General features: G+C 42.4%; 3 protein-coding genes across 5 annotated transcripts in view; 1 reads left to right on the top strand and 2 right to left on the bottom strand.

Annotated features, from left to right (window-relative positions):
• Positions 1–15,845, bottom strand: part of LOC6642480 (neurotrimin) — a 74,015-nt gene that overhangs the window by 39,538 nt on the left and 18,632 nt on the right. The window contains exons 1-3 of one of the 2 annotated variants that reach the window (XM_023175968.2): positions 3,876–3,999; positions 3,722–3,816; positions 3,523–3,661 (exon numbers count right to left, since the gene is read on the bottom strand). The exons of the other annotated variant lie outside the window; for it this stretch is intronic. Coding sequence (XP_023031736.2) covers positions 3,523–3,661; positions 3,722–3,816; positions 3,876–3,993 — 352 coding nt within the window. The 5' untranslated portion in view covers positions 3,994–3,999. Of the gene's footprint in view, positions 1–3,522; positions 3,662–3,721; positions 3,817–3,875; positions 4,000–15,845 lie in introns of those variants that run through there. 2 annotated transcript variants of the gene reach the window in all.
• LOC111518621 (CD109 antigen-like) lies at positions 139–15,625 on the top strand. Of its 2 annotated transcripts, XM_023175970.2 has the most exons (9): positions 139–221; positions 564–1,895; positions 2,563–2,827; positions 2,883–3,165; positions 3,243–3,372; positions 4,079–4,257; positions 4,315–4,515; positions 15,023–15,216; positions 15,297–15,625. In XM_023175970.2, the coding sequence occupies exons 1-9, from the start codon at positions 142–144 to the stop codon at positions 15,513–15,515; spliced, it is 2,883 nt and encodes a 960-aa protein (XP_023031738.2). In that variant the 5' UTR covers positions 139–141; the 3' UTR covers positions 15,516–15,625. The 2 variants fall into 2 exon arrangements, with proteins under 2 accessions (XP_023031738.2, XP_023031740.2); XM_023175972.2 differs by lacking the exons at positions 3,243–3,372; positions 4,079–4,257; positions 4,315–4,515; positions 15,023–15,216; positions 15,297–15,625 and having other exon boundaries at positions 2,896–2,955.
• Positions 5,161–14,085, bottom strand: LOC124460263. Its single transcript, XM_047010778.1, has 2 exons — positions 13,856–14,085; positions 5,161–6,134 (listed from the first exon to the last, which is right to left on the bottom strand). The coding sequence occupies exon 2, from the start codon at positions 6,098–6,100 to the stop codon at positions 5,234–5,236; it is 867 nt and encodes a 288-aa protein (XP_046866734.1). The 5' UTR covers positions 6,101–6,134; positions 13,856–14,085; the 3' UTR covers positions 5,161–5,233.

Raw genomic sequence — 15,845 nt, 5'->3', positions numbered from 1 at the left:
CGATTGGCTTAACATGTGCTATAATTAGGCGAGGCAAATGTTATTATAAGCTTCTAATGGCCAATGTCATGGTTCTGAAAACCTTTACAAAATTACCATAAAATAAACAATCAGTTAGTTAGTTAGTATAAAGGTCTTGCTATGTGCAGTTCGTGGATAAATTGGTGGCTTGTCAGTTCGTATGTTTTGTTAATTTTTTGTGGAAACGTGCAGAGTAAAAGGTAAACGAACTGTAAATGTTGTAAAAGTGTTACCAAAAAAATTAGTAAACAGACAATAATATTGAATGAAATATTATGAATGAATGTCTAAAGTGACGCAACTAATGATACGGCACATTAAAAATCATTATAAATAAGGGAAGTCTAATCAGGCGTATTAATTGTGGAATGTGTGTGTAAAATTATATATAGTCGCAGCTTTCTCAGCCCGTCTGTGAGTTATTTCAGCTTGTAAAAGATTTCTAAGTAAACTAATTACCTTTTGTTCTTAATCTACTTTGCTTAAATTGAAATTTGTCATTTGTATAATTCCTTTTTTTGTCCTTTTCCAACTACTTCAAGCTACTATGTGATTTCTGCAGCTGGTTCAATATTTACTGGTCGTCCCTATGGCGTTGTTGTAACCATTTTCAATAGCGAAGTCAGTTCCAGTTGTGTGGTTAGCTTAAAAGGACCAAACTTGGACATGCAAATGCAGTATAATCTAACACCTCAATCTCCATGTCGTTCGCATCAGTTTCAGATGCCAGCAACTCTAAAGGAAGGCGAATACACATTAACAGTCGAAAGTGTACGTGGTCAATACTATAGAAACTCCACGCGCCTAAATTGGGAGGATACAAAGAGTTTCGTTAAGATTCAAACACCCAAAAATCATTATAGACCCGGTGATGGTATACGATTTCGTGCTTTATATTTCAACGAGCAATTGAAACCGGTGCAACCCAAGTCGACAACAAATATACAAATCTATGATGGTAATAATAATTTTGTTGCAACCTATAAGAATATCATCACAAGAGATGGTATCTATCGTGGCAAATTCCAATTGGCTAACAATCCTGTCTTTGGACTCTGGCGCATCTGCATTGCGGAGTTGAACATAATAATGGGAGACTGTGCTTATTTTCGGGTCATCCAATATGTAATACCACCGTTTAAAGTGCGTATACAAACGAAACGTTATGTGTCTCTGTCCGATAACAGTTTACCAGTATTCGTCAAGGCTTACTATGCCTCTGAGAATAATGTTGAAGGCAATGTCAATCTCTTTGTGCACAGCTATCTAGATAAAGAAACGAGTGAAACACCAATAAGTGTACATTTAACCAGACGACTAAAAAATGGTACATCCGAATTTAATATATCATTGGCCCAATTCGAAAAACAAATACCCCAAAATAAGGAACTGCTAGTTCACATTACTGCCTCGGTTAATGAGGGCTATACATCGGATAGTGCGAATACAACAAAACTGATCAGTCTGTATCGCAATCAGTTTATCATTGAATGTATTCATACGACAGGAAATTGTCGCAAACTTGTTGGCGATAAAGAGAGTATCATTACATATCGCATTACAAAGCTAGATGGTGAAATTGCTACTACCAAATTACCCGTCAAATTGCATTATTCTTCTTTATCGTCCACCGATACTTATTCCTTTACATCACAATTGAAACCAAATGGAGTTGTTAATTTTCCAAACGTGAAAATATTGAAATCAGAATCAGAAAATGCAAAAATTCTTGTTTTAAACACAGAAATAGAATTTGAAGGACTTCGAAATCCTATGCCAAATACGACCGTCACCTGGCTTATTGCAAGAACTTCTCATGTTGATCATGATAAGGGTCATGATAAGGGTCATGGACATCTACATACCAAAACTAAGTAAGTATAAGACTAAACTAACTAGAAGAAACTGGTCTTCTATGTTTTAACCTTAGTAATTAGCGTTTAAGTGAGATACTTAGTTGGGGTTGAAAGGTTTGAGCAGGGACTAATTTAGAATCAAAATTTTAAAATCGGAAAATGCTCATGCTTTTTCGACTACCGGGTTTTTCATTCCAACGAAGTTTTTCGAGGGACCAGCAGTGTCTTACGAAATATTGACTTTTTTTTTAGAGGGGTACGAATTATCGAGACTTGACTGCATCATGTCATCCTGGGTGCGGTTTTTTCAATTCCATCCTATTCTCTTAATCCCATTGTGTTCCTAAGGCAAACAAGGATACGGTTCCAAGCCCTTAGATTATATTTACTCCTATTCTTGATCAGCATTCTGCCTATTTTACAGGGGTCTTCGCTTTTATATCGAGTTACGTTTGGTGAAATCGACTCGATCGGGCTATACCCATTATAGAAACGATAAGTCACCATTTCCATTTGTTTCTTTTTGATATTGTTATTAGATTTAGTTATACATTTGTTCCCCCTTGTATCCTAAGAGTCAATAAATCTACAATTCTGTTATTTTCAAGTTTGAACATCGACGTAGGTAGATTTGTGGGTTATCAAAGTGATTTTCAACTATTTAAATTGATCGATTTTTTTGCAGAGGACTCAGTGTGCCAGCAGGCACTTCGGAATATGTACACTTTGATGTCGATCACCGATATGAGTATGCATCTTGTGTCGTTATGTCCAATGGCAATGTACAAGTTGGTCATCGTGTACTACCCGATGTGTTTGGCACAGTTGAGGCTAAAATTGATTTTACTCAAAATATGTGGCCATTTGTGCATTTATTTCTCTATGGCATGGAAAGGAATAGTTTGTTCGTAGCTCTTAAGACTATTGGAATCCAGGAGCAGCGTAATAAGGTAAATGAATTGGAATTCTCAGTTTCTCTTAGATCTCATTGATAATTTACATTAGATTTCAATTGAAGCTCCACGAAAAGTATCGCCAGGCGAAAGAATCAAACTTAAAGTAAGCACTTCACCATATTCCTATGTTGGTTTAATTGCCACAGATGAAGTTCTATATGATTTGGGGGAAAGGTCCACAAATGACTTGAGTGCTGAAGAATTGGCTGGCTATTTGAACAAACTGAGAGCAAGTCCAGCTATAGATCAGCGATATCTGGATTTGCCAAGTGAAAAATGGGGCTTAGTAACTTTAACGAATGCCCCATATATAAAGAAAGCATGTATTACATGTAAGAAAATCCAAAATTACATGTATTGCCAAAATTTTTTAGTATACTATATATTAAAATTGTGCCTTTTAAAACAGCATGCAGAATCCAAGGCCGAACGAAACGCAGGACCCGTGCTAAGAGAATGAAACGCGTTTTCCGCACAGCAAATATACCCAAGGAGCGTCGCAACTTTGCTGATGTCTGGTTATTTGAAATGATGAGAAGGTTGGTCCAATTTTCCACACATTTTCACAATGAATCACTGCTACGAGATTCCACAATCCATAGATGAAACGACTGTACCACCATTATGAAATAGATCTTAATGCCTAAATTAGAATAATTATGACTGTTACGTAGCTAACAAAATCTTACCCACAGCAATGACCAAGCCAGGCAAAAATATATGGTAATTAAGATTATAACGGATCAGTATTACTATACAATAGCCTATTAAAAATACGCTTGATGCAATGTGGCTTATCAAATAGGTAAATAGAATTCCAGGTGATTCCTATAGAAATGAATCGTTCAACTCGGATCACTCAATAGATATATGTATGTAGAATCTTACGTGAGTAACTATGGTGGCCAAATACATGGCACAGGCCATTATGCAGGAATAAATCAAACATATGATAACACTGCACTCCAGCATGCTAGTTAAGCCTTGAAAAAGGGATAGGAATTATGACAAAGATTATAAAATACTGATCAATCATTGTTACCAAATATGCGATACATGTAAAAGGCACAACCAGCATACAATATTGTCTCGATAATGGAAATTATGCGGCAACCCATGCGTAAATTTAAAAAATACAAAAAGCTATTCACATAAACCATTTTGGGTTTTTGTTTTTGTAAATGAGGAACAAAAAATTAACTAAATGAAACTAAGCCTACTTTTTGATTATTTTGCTTTCCATAGCTCAGCAAGTGGTTCGAATAGTTGGGAGTTTGTTGTGCCGGATCGTATTACCACCTGGAGACTAAATGCTTTCTCAATGCATCGTACACGTGGACTAACAGTACTCCCAGGTCCCATCTATATACAGAGTGGTAAACCCTTGTATCTAAGCACAAATTTACCATATAGCATAAAGAAGGGTTAGTATAGAGTATATTAAAGTAACCCTTTGATTAATGTTAATAACTTTTGACCAGGTGAAGTATTACGTCTACCTGTTACCTGTTTCAATCAACATACAGAGCAACTGGAAGTAACTTTACAAGTCAGCTACAATACTGACAAAATGGTATTACTAGACGAACAACTTCAAAATATTACAAAAACCGATATTGAAATGTCAATTGGCCCATCTGATTTCGATGTAGCATTTTTCTATATCAAACCTTTGGAAAATGGTATGCTACCATTAAATTTTACTGCAAAAACCTCAAAAGGTCTCAATGATATCTTATATCATGAATTAAAAGTCGAGGGAGAGGTGGAAGTTGATGTAAAATCGGTATCATATATAAAATCGAACTACAAAGAATCAACAGAGGAAAATCTACCAATAATTCTTTCGGGTATACAACAACGATCGCCGAAACCCATAAAATGTCTAGTAACGAATCAATTAATAATGATGGCTTGGTTAAATCTGAAAAAATTTCATCCCTTTGATAATGCTGAAGAATCGATTAGTAAACTTCTTTCAAGTCTTTATCTATGGGACTATATGAAGAGTCAGCATTTATTAGATGAAAAATGGAGACGACGTTTTAAAAATTATTTTAATGATGGCTGTATTCGTAGGGGGGTTGAATTTCCTAAGTAGGCAGCTAAATGAATTTTTTCCTTAAAATGTCTTCCTTCAAGAAATTGGGCACTGCAGCAATCTCACTTCAATGTTCTTTTTTATTCACTTGTAAGTTTGACACTAAAAACTAGCTTAATTAAGAGCAGGGCACCAAGCCCCGCTTGGAGCGAAGTGTGGGGAGTTCTTTCGTGGGGAGAGCGATGGGCACCATCGGGAGAGCGGCGCGAGGTGAAAGCTTCCGCCTCCTTTAACCCTTGTGTTGCCCGGTTGGGCATAAACATGCTCCCCCCCTTGCAGGAGTGCAAGACCCAGGCAGTTTAATGGCACGCTCCGGACAGGGTCCAGCCAAAAACTGTGCGCATCGCAATCGGCCGCCCGCCAACCCCAGGTAGACTCCCTTCTAGCATGACCTCCGTGATCACATCCGCGCCCAGGACCAGAGACACTGACGACGGTCGGTAGAACGTCTCATCCGCCAGGACGATGCCCTCAAACTTTTTGGCGATCTGTGGGTCCACCGGAGCGCTTGGAGTGCGGCAGCACAAGCCATCGACCACCTTCAGGATCGCCTCCAATCGCCATCCTTCACTGATTGGGGACCGGATCACTGCTGCCACCGCTTTCTCTGCCCCTATATTGACGGCTGTCAACTTGAAGGCCGTGGCCAATGACGTCGCCATCGACGATACCGCAGAACAAGGGTCCACCAGGGCCTTCACGTCGAAGGTTTTTCCCTCCGTCTCAATGCGCACCATCGCCGTGGGCATCAGATGCGGATTGCGGTGCTGCAGCAGTGTGGTCAAGGTCAGTTTCGGATCGGAGGCTGGCGTTGGCGCGACCCTTCGTCTGGAGGACTCGGGGGTGACTCGGCGTACGACGGAGCTTGGAGTGCGTCGACGTGGCTGTTCATGGAAGTGAAGCAGCGTGTGGTGATCCTCCTCACAGATTCGGCACTTATCACCGCTTAAGCAGCTTCCTCCGGAATGTTGGTGGGCCAGGCAATTGGCGCAGTACTTATTCGCCAGCACTGCCCTCATCCTCTTCTCCACGTTCAGCCGCAGGAAGCGACGGCATCGCTTCAGAGGATGGATTCCGCGACAGACTCGGCAACGGAAGGACTCAGTTCCTCGCGAACATCTGCGCTCCTCTTTCGATGCCTGTACTGAACGCGGTCTCGGAGCCATGGAAACGGGATCTAGGTTGACGAATATCAGGAAGCTGCCGGGACAAATAATGAAGAAAGCGGATTAATGTAGGACGATAAAACACATATTACTACTGGCAGCTCGGCCCTTCTTCCTTGGGAGGAAGGACCAAGTGCTGGACGCTACTGTAGTTTTACGTAATGGGTTTGAATTCTTTCTTCTGGAGGAAGAAAGATCAACTTTGCGACGGGACGCTTCACAATACCGCGAGCGGTAAGCAGTTCGACGACGCGGACATTGCCGTCACTGCCAGGGTGTGTCTGGTGGATTCGCCCGAGACGCCATTCATTAAATGGAAGATTGTCGTCTTTGAGTACCACCAGATCGCCCACTTCAAGATTTTTAGAAGGGAATCGCCACTTATTGCGCTTATGTAGCTCCTTCAGATACTCGTCTTTCCATCGGGTGCAGAAATGCTGACTCACGGCCTTCAGACGCTGCCACCGGTTAATGATAGACGGTACCTGATCCTTGATTTCAGGTTCCGTCACGGATAGCAATGGACCGCCAACTAGGAAATGGCCTGGGGTCAAAGCTAAAGAGTCGGTGGGGTCTTCAGACATAGGAGAAATCGGCCGCGAGTTCAAACACGCCTCTACCTTAGCCAGCAGCGTAGAGAACTCTTCAAAAGTATACCTTTGGTTGGAAGTGGCCTTGTAGAACAGAGTTTTAAAACTCTTAACTCCAGCCTCCCACAACCCTCCCATGTGTGGTGCCCCGGGAGGGATGAAATGCCAGGACAGATTCTGATGGCTGTAGTGGGATAATATTTTCTGCTGGGTAGAATTTAGGAAATCTTTTTCAAGCACTCTGGATGCACCTACGAAGTTTTTCCCGTTGTCGGACTGCACTTGCTGGGGACACCCTCGCCTCGATACAAAGCGAGCGAATGCTGCCAGAAATGCTTCGGTACTCAAATCCGAAGTTGCCTCAAGGTGAATGGCTTTGGTGGAAAAGCAAACAAAGACACACACATATCCCTTTGATATGCGGCAAGCGCGGCCGGTGAAACTCTTGATGTCGAAAGGACCTGCAAAATCTATACCGGTGGTCGTGAAAGGACGTGCGAAAGTAGTTCGCTGGGCCGGAAGGGTGCCCATTAGCTGTGATTGCAGCCTTCTTTTATAAATCACACAGACTTTGCATGAATTGACCACCGATTTTACTAGATTCCGCAGTCTTGGAATCCAGTATCTCTGTCGGATGAGACGGACTACCAGTTGGCTGCCCCCATGGAGAGAGATCTGATGCGTGAAAAGCACCAACAGCCGGGACAACGGACTTACTACTGGCAACAGAATGGGGTTACGCTCATCGTAACTAAGGGCCGCTGCTTGTTGCACGCGCCCACATGCTCGGATCACACCTGATGCGTCAATGAAAGGATTCAAATTGAGAATGGTGCTAGACGTGGGCAGAGATTTCTTCTGCTGTAGACACCGATGTTCCGTCGGAAAGTAATCACGCTGAGTGACTCGGATCAACGCCTGGAGTACTTGATTGATCTCGCTAGAGGTCACCTCCCCGGAGTAATCGTTTGGCAGTTTACGACACCTTCTGCCGAAACGGATCACATATGCTATCACTCGTAAGGCACGTGCCAGATTGGAAAAACGAGATAATATCTCGTTGGCTGGCTTAGCGATCGCGACGTGGACCTTCACTACCCGCTTCTCCAAGGCAGTGTCTAGTGGGAGTGGTGTCGCTCGCTGCCAGGACTCTTGTGGTTCCCGTAGCCATGGTGGGCCGTGCCACCACAAATCCTTGTGTACCAATTCCTGCGCACTCAGGCCGCGGCTAGGGAGATCTGCTGGGTTGTCCTCTGAACGAACGTGATTCCATGGGGCGTCATTTGTTGCCGTCACAATCTTTGCTACCCGATTTGCGACAAACGTTGTCCATGTGCAGGGTGGCTTATTTAACCACGACAGTACGACGGTGGAATCTGACCAATAAAAAGCCTCCGCATTATCAACTGGAAGTTGCGGAAGAACTGCAGCTGCCAGTTCCGCTAAAAGTGTAGCTCCGCATAATTCAAGGCGGGGCAATGAAACCGTTTTAACCGGGGCGACTCTAGATTTCGCTGCAAGAAGGCAGCATGATATGCCTTGGTCATTGCTAACGCGCACGTAAATTGCGGCACCATAAGCCCGCTGTGACGCATCGCAAAAACAATGGAATTGGATGTCGGAATTTGGGTCATGAAGAACCCATCGTGGAATTCGGATCTGGTCAAGGAAGGAGTAGCTCTTTGTAAAATCCTGCCACCTGTGATGGAGTTCACTGGGCAATTGATCATCCCACCCTAGCTCTTGTAACCAGAGCTCTTGCATAAACACCTTGGCTTGAATCACAAAGGGAGCCAGCCAGCCAGCGGGATCGAATAGCTTGGCGATCTGCCCGAGGACTTCTCGCTTAGTATAAGCTGACTTGACATCTTGGGGTGAGATGACAAAATAAAACTCATCCGTAGTCGCTTTCCATCGGATTCCCAGTGTTTTCGCTGTGCTGGCCTCTTCGATGTCGAGGAAATCAGCATTCAGTAAATGACTCTTTGGAATACAACTGAGCACGCTCTTCACATTCGATGTCCACTTGCGCAAGGGAAAGCCAGCTGAACCAAGAGCGTCTTGAAGTTCATTGACCATTGCGATTGCCGTTGTTTCATTATGAGCCCCTGCCAGGACATCATCGACATACATATAGGACTTGATAATATCGCTAGCCAAAGGAAATTTGGATTGTACATCACTTGCGAGTTGCTGAAGTACTCGGATGGCTAAGAACGGAGCACAGTTAATGCCAAACGTGACGGTATTCAGCTCGTAATCACCAAGTTGCCCCTCTTTATTTCGGAACAGGATCCTCTGAAATGGCGTGTGGATTGGATCGACCATAATTTGGCGGTACATTTTTGTGATGTCGGCATTGAAAACTACTCGGAAAAAACGCCACTTGAGAATCTGAGTAGTGAGATCGGACTGAAGTACCGGACCAGGGTAAAGTATGTCGTTGAGACTTACTCCGTTGGTGGACTTGCTAGAGGCGTTAAAAACTACCCGTACCTTTGTTGTGGTGCTGTCGGGCTTGAAAACCGCATGGTGTGGCAAATAAAAATTGTTATTAGTGCCGTCAAATGGAACCTGACGCATGTGGCCCAAGTCCAAATATTCTTGGATGACGGCGTCATACTCAGTTTTTGCCGGAATATTTTTAAGGAGTCGGCTTTCGTTTTTTAGGAACTGAGCCAATGCCCCTGGTCTGGAATGACCAAGGTTGATGTTGGTTGGATCTCGAAACGGAAGTGAGACCGTATATCTCCCCGCAACATCTCTTCTTGTGGTCTTCTGGAAATTGACCTCGCAAACAGAGTCAGAATCTTCTACCGGTTTGCCCGGTAGATCCTCCACCTCCCAAAACCTTGTGAGAAGAGTTTCAAGTCCCTCCTCTCTGCTAACTGCGACCCTCGTGGTGAACGCGGCACATGAACTGACGGGGACCCCTTGCAACGGGCCTGAAATGACCCAACCGAATCTCGTCTCTTGAGCCATTAAAGATCCGCACACTTCGGTCTGGATGCCGGAAAGAGTCACCGCTGGTATTACATCAATGCCAAGGAGTAGATCGATCTTTGCCTTTAATCTGAAGGAGGGGTCGGCTAGAGGAATATTGGGCATTCCTTCCAGTGTGGCTTGGGCTATCGTACATGACGGCAAATCATCAGCAACTTGGGACAAGACAAACGCTTCTATCTCGATCTGGACTGGAGGTCCATGCGATGACCGAATGCTTATGTGACAGACCTTCAAGGTTCTATTGACCTTTCCGTTAATGCCTGTCACTTCGGCCCTGACAGTTTGGAATGGTAACTTCATGAGTCGGAACATTCTTTCGGATATGAAATTGGCTTCAGAAGCCGGGTCTAATAGCGCCCGTGAAGCATAAGTAGTGCCCTTGTGCCAAAGGTCCACGATCGCTGTACCTAGCAACTTATCTCGTGAGGACCTTGCCTCAGAGGTAAAGTAAGTCCGGACAATATTGTGCGAACTGGGCTGAGCTGGGACCGACGTTGGATTATTCTCCGGTCGGGCGTCCTTGTGCAAGAGCGTATTGTGACGCCCCTTGCACGTGAAGCAATTGTGCTGACTCGGACAATCTTTTACTTGATGTCCTCTTGCGAAACAGTTCAGACAAAGGGACTTTTTCTTTATGTATGCCACCCTCTCTGGCACCGTCATCTGAAGGAAGCGGGGACATCGACGCACCGGGTGATTCTCCTTCATACAGAGATCACAGGATTTTGGTTTGGTGGTCACCTTGGCTTCAAATGTATTAGCCTTTCGGGTGGCTGGAATCGGATTTCGTGGAGGTTTCGATGTGGGAACCGAAATAGCCATTGCAGTTGTATTTTCCACCGCTTCGAGCGTACGGAACCGCTCAGTGAGGAAATCGTCCATCATTTGCCACTCTGGAATGGCAGTCTTGTCTCCCAGAGATTGCTCCCATAATGAAAGGGTATTCTTTGGCAATTTGATGGAACAGAAAAATACGAACATGCCTCCCCAAGTGGTTACTGGCAGGCCACAGTGCTCAAAAGCGCGAATGGATGCCTGCAGAGCATTCTGATGATCCTGTAATGCTTTTCCGGACTCATGGGAAATTTGAGGCAGGTCAAGAAGTGCTCGGAATTGGCTGTTCACGATAAGTCGCTTATTTTCGAAACGCTGTTTAAGTGCATTCCATGCCGTTTCAAAACCATCATTTGTAAGCGGGAATTTTGCTACAATGAGGTTGGCTTCACCCCTCGTTTTCGCTAGGAGATGGTACAGCTTTTCAACAGGGGAAATTCGCGAATCGCTTATGTAGATGGCTGTAAACAAGTCACGGAACGTGGGCCATTTTAAATAATCTCCCGTAAAGACTTCTGTGTCAATGGGTGGCAATCGACAGCCTCGTTCTGCTGGTGCAGAGGTAGGCGCATGACGGTTCGGAGGAGTCGGAGCAGACCTTTCATGGATAAGCTCGTTTAATCGAGCCGTGCATCGCTCGTAAACTTGATAGCATTTGTCATATTTAGCTTGGATGGCTAAATCTTCAGAGTTATCGTCTTTACCATCTATGAGTGCCTCGCATTTCTCATATTCCTGCTCGACCTTCTCCCACAACGCTTGAACTCGATCACGACGGACTTGGAGCGTAAATACGCTGACCTCGGACAGTGACGTGACGTGGTTGTCGACTTCAAACTGACTTAGTTTATCGCAAATGGAACCAAACTTCTTCAAAGCCATGGTGGAAGCAGCTAAAACCCTTTTGGTCTCGGACCGAGTGACTCTTGGGGCGGTTACCAAAATCTGTGGAAGTGGTACCAATGATTTGACCTCTTTTTGGCTTGCTCGTCGTGGCTCTGACGTGGCTTGCTGAAAGGTCGTGCTCGATGGTGCGGACTTGAGAGTTAGTGGACTAGAGAGGGTCTGAAATGCTCGGGAAGGAGGAGTAGTAGGGCTGGTACTCCTCTGGCGCTGACCTGGAGCAGCAATTGAGGATTTGCTCGGGGCTGCAGTGTTCTCAGCTGCTTTCTCGTCTTTTGACGGGCTCGTGCTCATAACCCCAGAGAGTGGCGGTTATAAAGTGGTGAGCTGGCTTGGCACGGCTTGAAAATTAGCCAAAAAGACGAACTGGAACGTTTGGGAAAAACTGGAACACTACCAAACCACTTGAAGAACGGCTTTGAAACGCCTTGAAATAGATTGAAAAAAAAAAACCAGAAAACGAGCTGGTACGTTTGGAATGACTTGGAACACTGCCAAAAAACCCTAGGAACGGCTTGGAACACCTTGGAATTCAAATATAACTACAAAGATGCGACTTGGAGCGGGTGGAAACACTTTGGAATTGAAATCGAACCAAAGATAAGACTTGAAACGCTTGGAAACACTTTGTAATTGGAATCTAACTCCAAAGATACGACTTGGAACGTGTGGGAATACTTTGGAATTGCAATATAACTCCAAAGATGCGACTTGGAACGTGTGGGAATACTTTGGAATTGCAATAGAACCAAAGATACGACTTGAAACGCTTGGAAACACTTTGGAATTGGAATCTAACTCCAAAGATACGACTTGGAACACGTGGGAATACTTTGGAATTGAAATATAACTCCAAAAAATACGACTTGGAACACGTGGGAATATTTTGGACTTGAAATGTAACTCCAAAAATACGACTTGGAATACGTGGGAATACTTTGGAATTGAAATAGAACTCCAAAAATACGACTTGGAACACGTGGGAATATTTTGGAATTGAAATATAACTCCAAAAAATACGACTTGGAACGCGTGGGAATAGAATAAACAAAAACGCGGAACACAAATTTTTACCAATTAAATATTATTCGATTTTTTTCCTCAACGTGACCCTTCAACCTATATACCCCACAAAGTGCCTGCCAACCTAGGGTATACAGCACAGCTACTTTTGGTCGTTTGCTTTGTGCCGGTCTTTGGCACATGAGCTTGCAGCTGTGCTGGTATACTGCAGTTAAGCGGTACTTATGTATGCTCGTATGTATGTATGTATATAGGCTGCAAGGGATAGCGGGATTTGTTCGCGGTGGTGGAAAAATATATTTGTGTGCGAAAAAATTAGAAATTTTGTGGAATGTATGTATGTATGGATATGTATATGGGAATCAATATGTAAAATTTTATGTATGGAAAAAATATGTATATGTATATGGATATGAATATATATATGTAAAATTTTATGTATGGAAAAATATGTATATATATGTATGTGTATGGATATGTATATATATATGTAAAATTTTATGTATGGAAAAATATGTATATGTATGTATGTGTATGGATATGTAAAATGTTGGAGTATATATATATGTATTTAAAAATTTCTTTTTCTCTTTTTTCTTTTTTTTTTTAAATATGAAAATATGGAATGGCGATATGCAGAGGTGTGAATGGATCGGATTTCTTTATATAAATTAATGTTTTTTTTTTTTTTTTTTTTAATATGATTTCTTTTGCTGTGTCTAACCGATATGCCCCCAACTTTATAGGGTGTCTGGTCACCAGAAATGTCTAAGTGTGGCTTTTATATGTGAGAGGGTGGTTCACTTTCGTTTTTTTTTTTTTAAAAATCTTTATTATTTGTATTGAAAATTTTCTTCTCTTCGTTGAAAACCACCTTTCACTGCGCGCACACTTTTCCCAGGAGTGGACTGTATTTGCACAAAACCTTTATTTTTGGATTTAATGTAGCACTGGATATGTTTGTAATTTTTGTCACATTCACACACTCTGCTTGCATATACATATATATCTTATATGTAGGAGATCACTTTTTTCGTAGGTTTGATTCACTGCATACATACATATGTGTTAATATTTTTTTGAAATTGCGAAAAAATATATATTGGAAATAGGCAAATAAAATATGGCGCCTTATATACTTGGCCTATATATGCCAAAGTGCGAGGAAAAAACTTGAAGTGGGCGAACCAATATGGCGCCTTATGTACTGGACACATATATATGTATGAAAATTTGGGGACCAAAATTTTCTCTCCTTTGAGGAGGAAAAATTTGCGCGAAAGTAATTTTTACTTGGATTAGGAGAATCAATGGCAACAATTATATGTATGTGAGTATGGGTACGGATGCTGGAGGCATGTACATGTACTCATATACCTATAATTTGCAAAAAAATTACTTAGCTTGAAATATGGATGAAATTCCACCGATGCTAGTGGTTCGAGAGGATCTTAGTATCCGGCTCGAAGGACCAAATGTATTCGTAGGGGGGTTGAATTTCCTAAGTAGGCAGCTAAATGAATTTTTTCCTTAAAATGTCTTCCTTCAAGAAATTGGGCACTGCAGCAATCTCACTTCAATGTTCTTTTTTATTCACTTGTAAGTTTGACACTAAAAACTAGCTTAATTAAGAGCAGGGCACCAAGCCCCGCTTGGAGCGAAGTGTGGGGAGTTCTTTCGTGGGGAGAGCGATGGGCACCATCGGGAGAGCGGCGCGAGGTGAAAGCTTCCGCCTCCTTTAACCCTTGTGTTGCCCGGTTGGGCATAAACAATGGCTATCAATCGATGTTACGATTTAGAAAACATGATGGCGGTTTCGCCTACTATGCCCAAGTGGGTAATAATAAATCCACTTGCAGTTCTACCTGGTTATCAGGATATGCGATGAGAGCCTTGCAAATACTAAGGAAAACCAAATTTAGAGATGACACTATATTGCGAGAAACCAAGTTATTTCTATTGTCTCGCCGAAGAAAAAAAACGCACTTTATAGAAGGTTGTGAGACTCCAACTAGGTCCAACTTGTCCAATTTAAAGCTTACTCGAGAGATTTATGAAGTTTTGGAATTTAGAGTGAATCGCAATGATGATCAACTTATTAAAGTTTGGTTGAAACAACAGAATGAAACGGACGATGATTTAAGCGACGAAACAAATTCTCGAGATAGTTGGCTAAATAAACGAGAAGCATTAGAAAATGCTGGTTCTATATTACTATCTAAAAAGAGTTCCCAACATATGAAATTTGAAAAATTTCAGTGGCTCATGGGTAGTTTATATGGTGAATATAATTTTCTAAATTGCTTTGAATCATCTGTGGCCGAGCGAGGCATCTATGAGTATCTTAAATGGAATCCCATCTATGGTGATAAATTGAAAGTCAAAATTTATGACGGTTCACGGAAAATAAAACATACTTTCAATGAATCCTTAGATTCGAGTAACTATTATGTAACGTTACAAAACACAGTCAATTACATACGAATTCATGTCAAGGGACGTGGACAAGTGTTCCTGCAATGTAATTACCTAAATGAAATGGGAAATTTTCCTGCAAATCTTACAGGTGACGGGAAACGATATAATCTACAGGTTACTCCGACAATCAATAAACAACAATTGAGTTTAAAGGCGTGTTTGGAACGCCATGACAATGATCATGTTGACTATGTGGGTAGCATTCTAGAATTGCGATTACCCACAGGATATGTATTGACTCCGAAAAGTGTAGACAAATTACAGGATAAGGCAAATGTCCGGGTAAGTTTACGGAATAAGTTTATCTCGTGAATATTAATTTAAAGTCGCCTCTTTAAGTAACTAATCTTCTTTATTCACAGCAAGCAATTAATGACAACACCAAATTATTTGTCGAATTGAAACCTCTGACATCGATGCGAATGGAATGCTTAGAAGTTCAGGCCAAACTAATGCATCAACTGGATAATCTGCAACCCGGTAAACTTGTGGTGTACGATGTCAATGCCAAGCAGGAAGTTGACATCCTAACCTACAGGGTTTCCGTGGCAGCGGAAAAAGTAGAAGAAACGTATTCCTAACTCGCACTCGCATTTCCCCTTCTACTCCCACTCCCACTCTCTCTCTCTCACATTTAACCTAATTGCCAATTTCCGTAATAAACATGTGTAGATTTTTATATTAATTAGAAAACCTTCTCATTAGGCAAAGAACTTCCTTGCGAAAGGTAGAACAAACTTGTTGGCCCAAGAAGTTGGTAGGTCGTACGCATTCCAGTTAACGCGCCACCAAGTTAAGAAGGAACAAGCCAAAAAAATACAAGCAGACGAAAAAAAAAGTTCAAAAGCCGCGAACCTCTCGAGTGCCGCCTGCCATACCACGATTCTCAAAAATTTAATGACTGGCGCGTG

This window comes from Drosophila willistoni (assembly GCF_018902025.1).
Source record: "Drosophila willistoni isolate 14030-0811.24 chromosome 2R unlocalized genomic scaffold, UCI_dwil_1.1 Seg167, whole genome shotgun sequence".
In the NCBI taxonomy this organism is placed as follows: Eukaryota; Metazoa; Arthropoda; class Insecta; order Diptera; family Drosophilidae; genus Drosophila; species Drosophila willistoni.
This window is presented reverse-complemented; position numbering and strand designations above follow the sequence as displayed.

Excerpts from the sequence above, each read along its gene's own strand:
- LOC111518621 (XM_023175970.2), top strand. The coding sequence starts at position 142 with ATGTGCAGTTCGTGGATAAATTGGTGGCTTGTCAGTTCGTATGTTTTG. Across the intron at positions 1,896-2,562 it reads CATCTACATACCAAAACTAA|AGGACTCAGTGTGCCAGCAG; the intron begins GTAAGTATAAGA and ends ATTTTTTTGCAG. Across the intron at positions 15,217-15,296 it reads AGGATAAGGCAAATGTCCGG|CAAGCAATTAATGACAACAC; the intron begins GTAAGTTTACGG and ends CTTTATTCACAG.
- LOC124460263 (XM_047010778.1), bottom strand. The coding sequence starts at position 6,100 with ATGGCTCCGAGACCGCGTTCAGTACAGGCATCGAAAGAGGAGCGCAGA.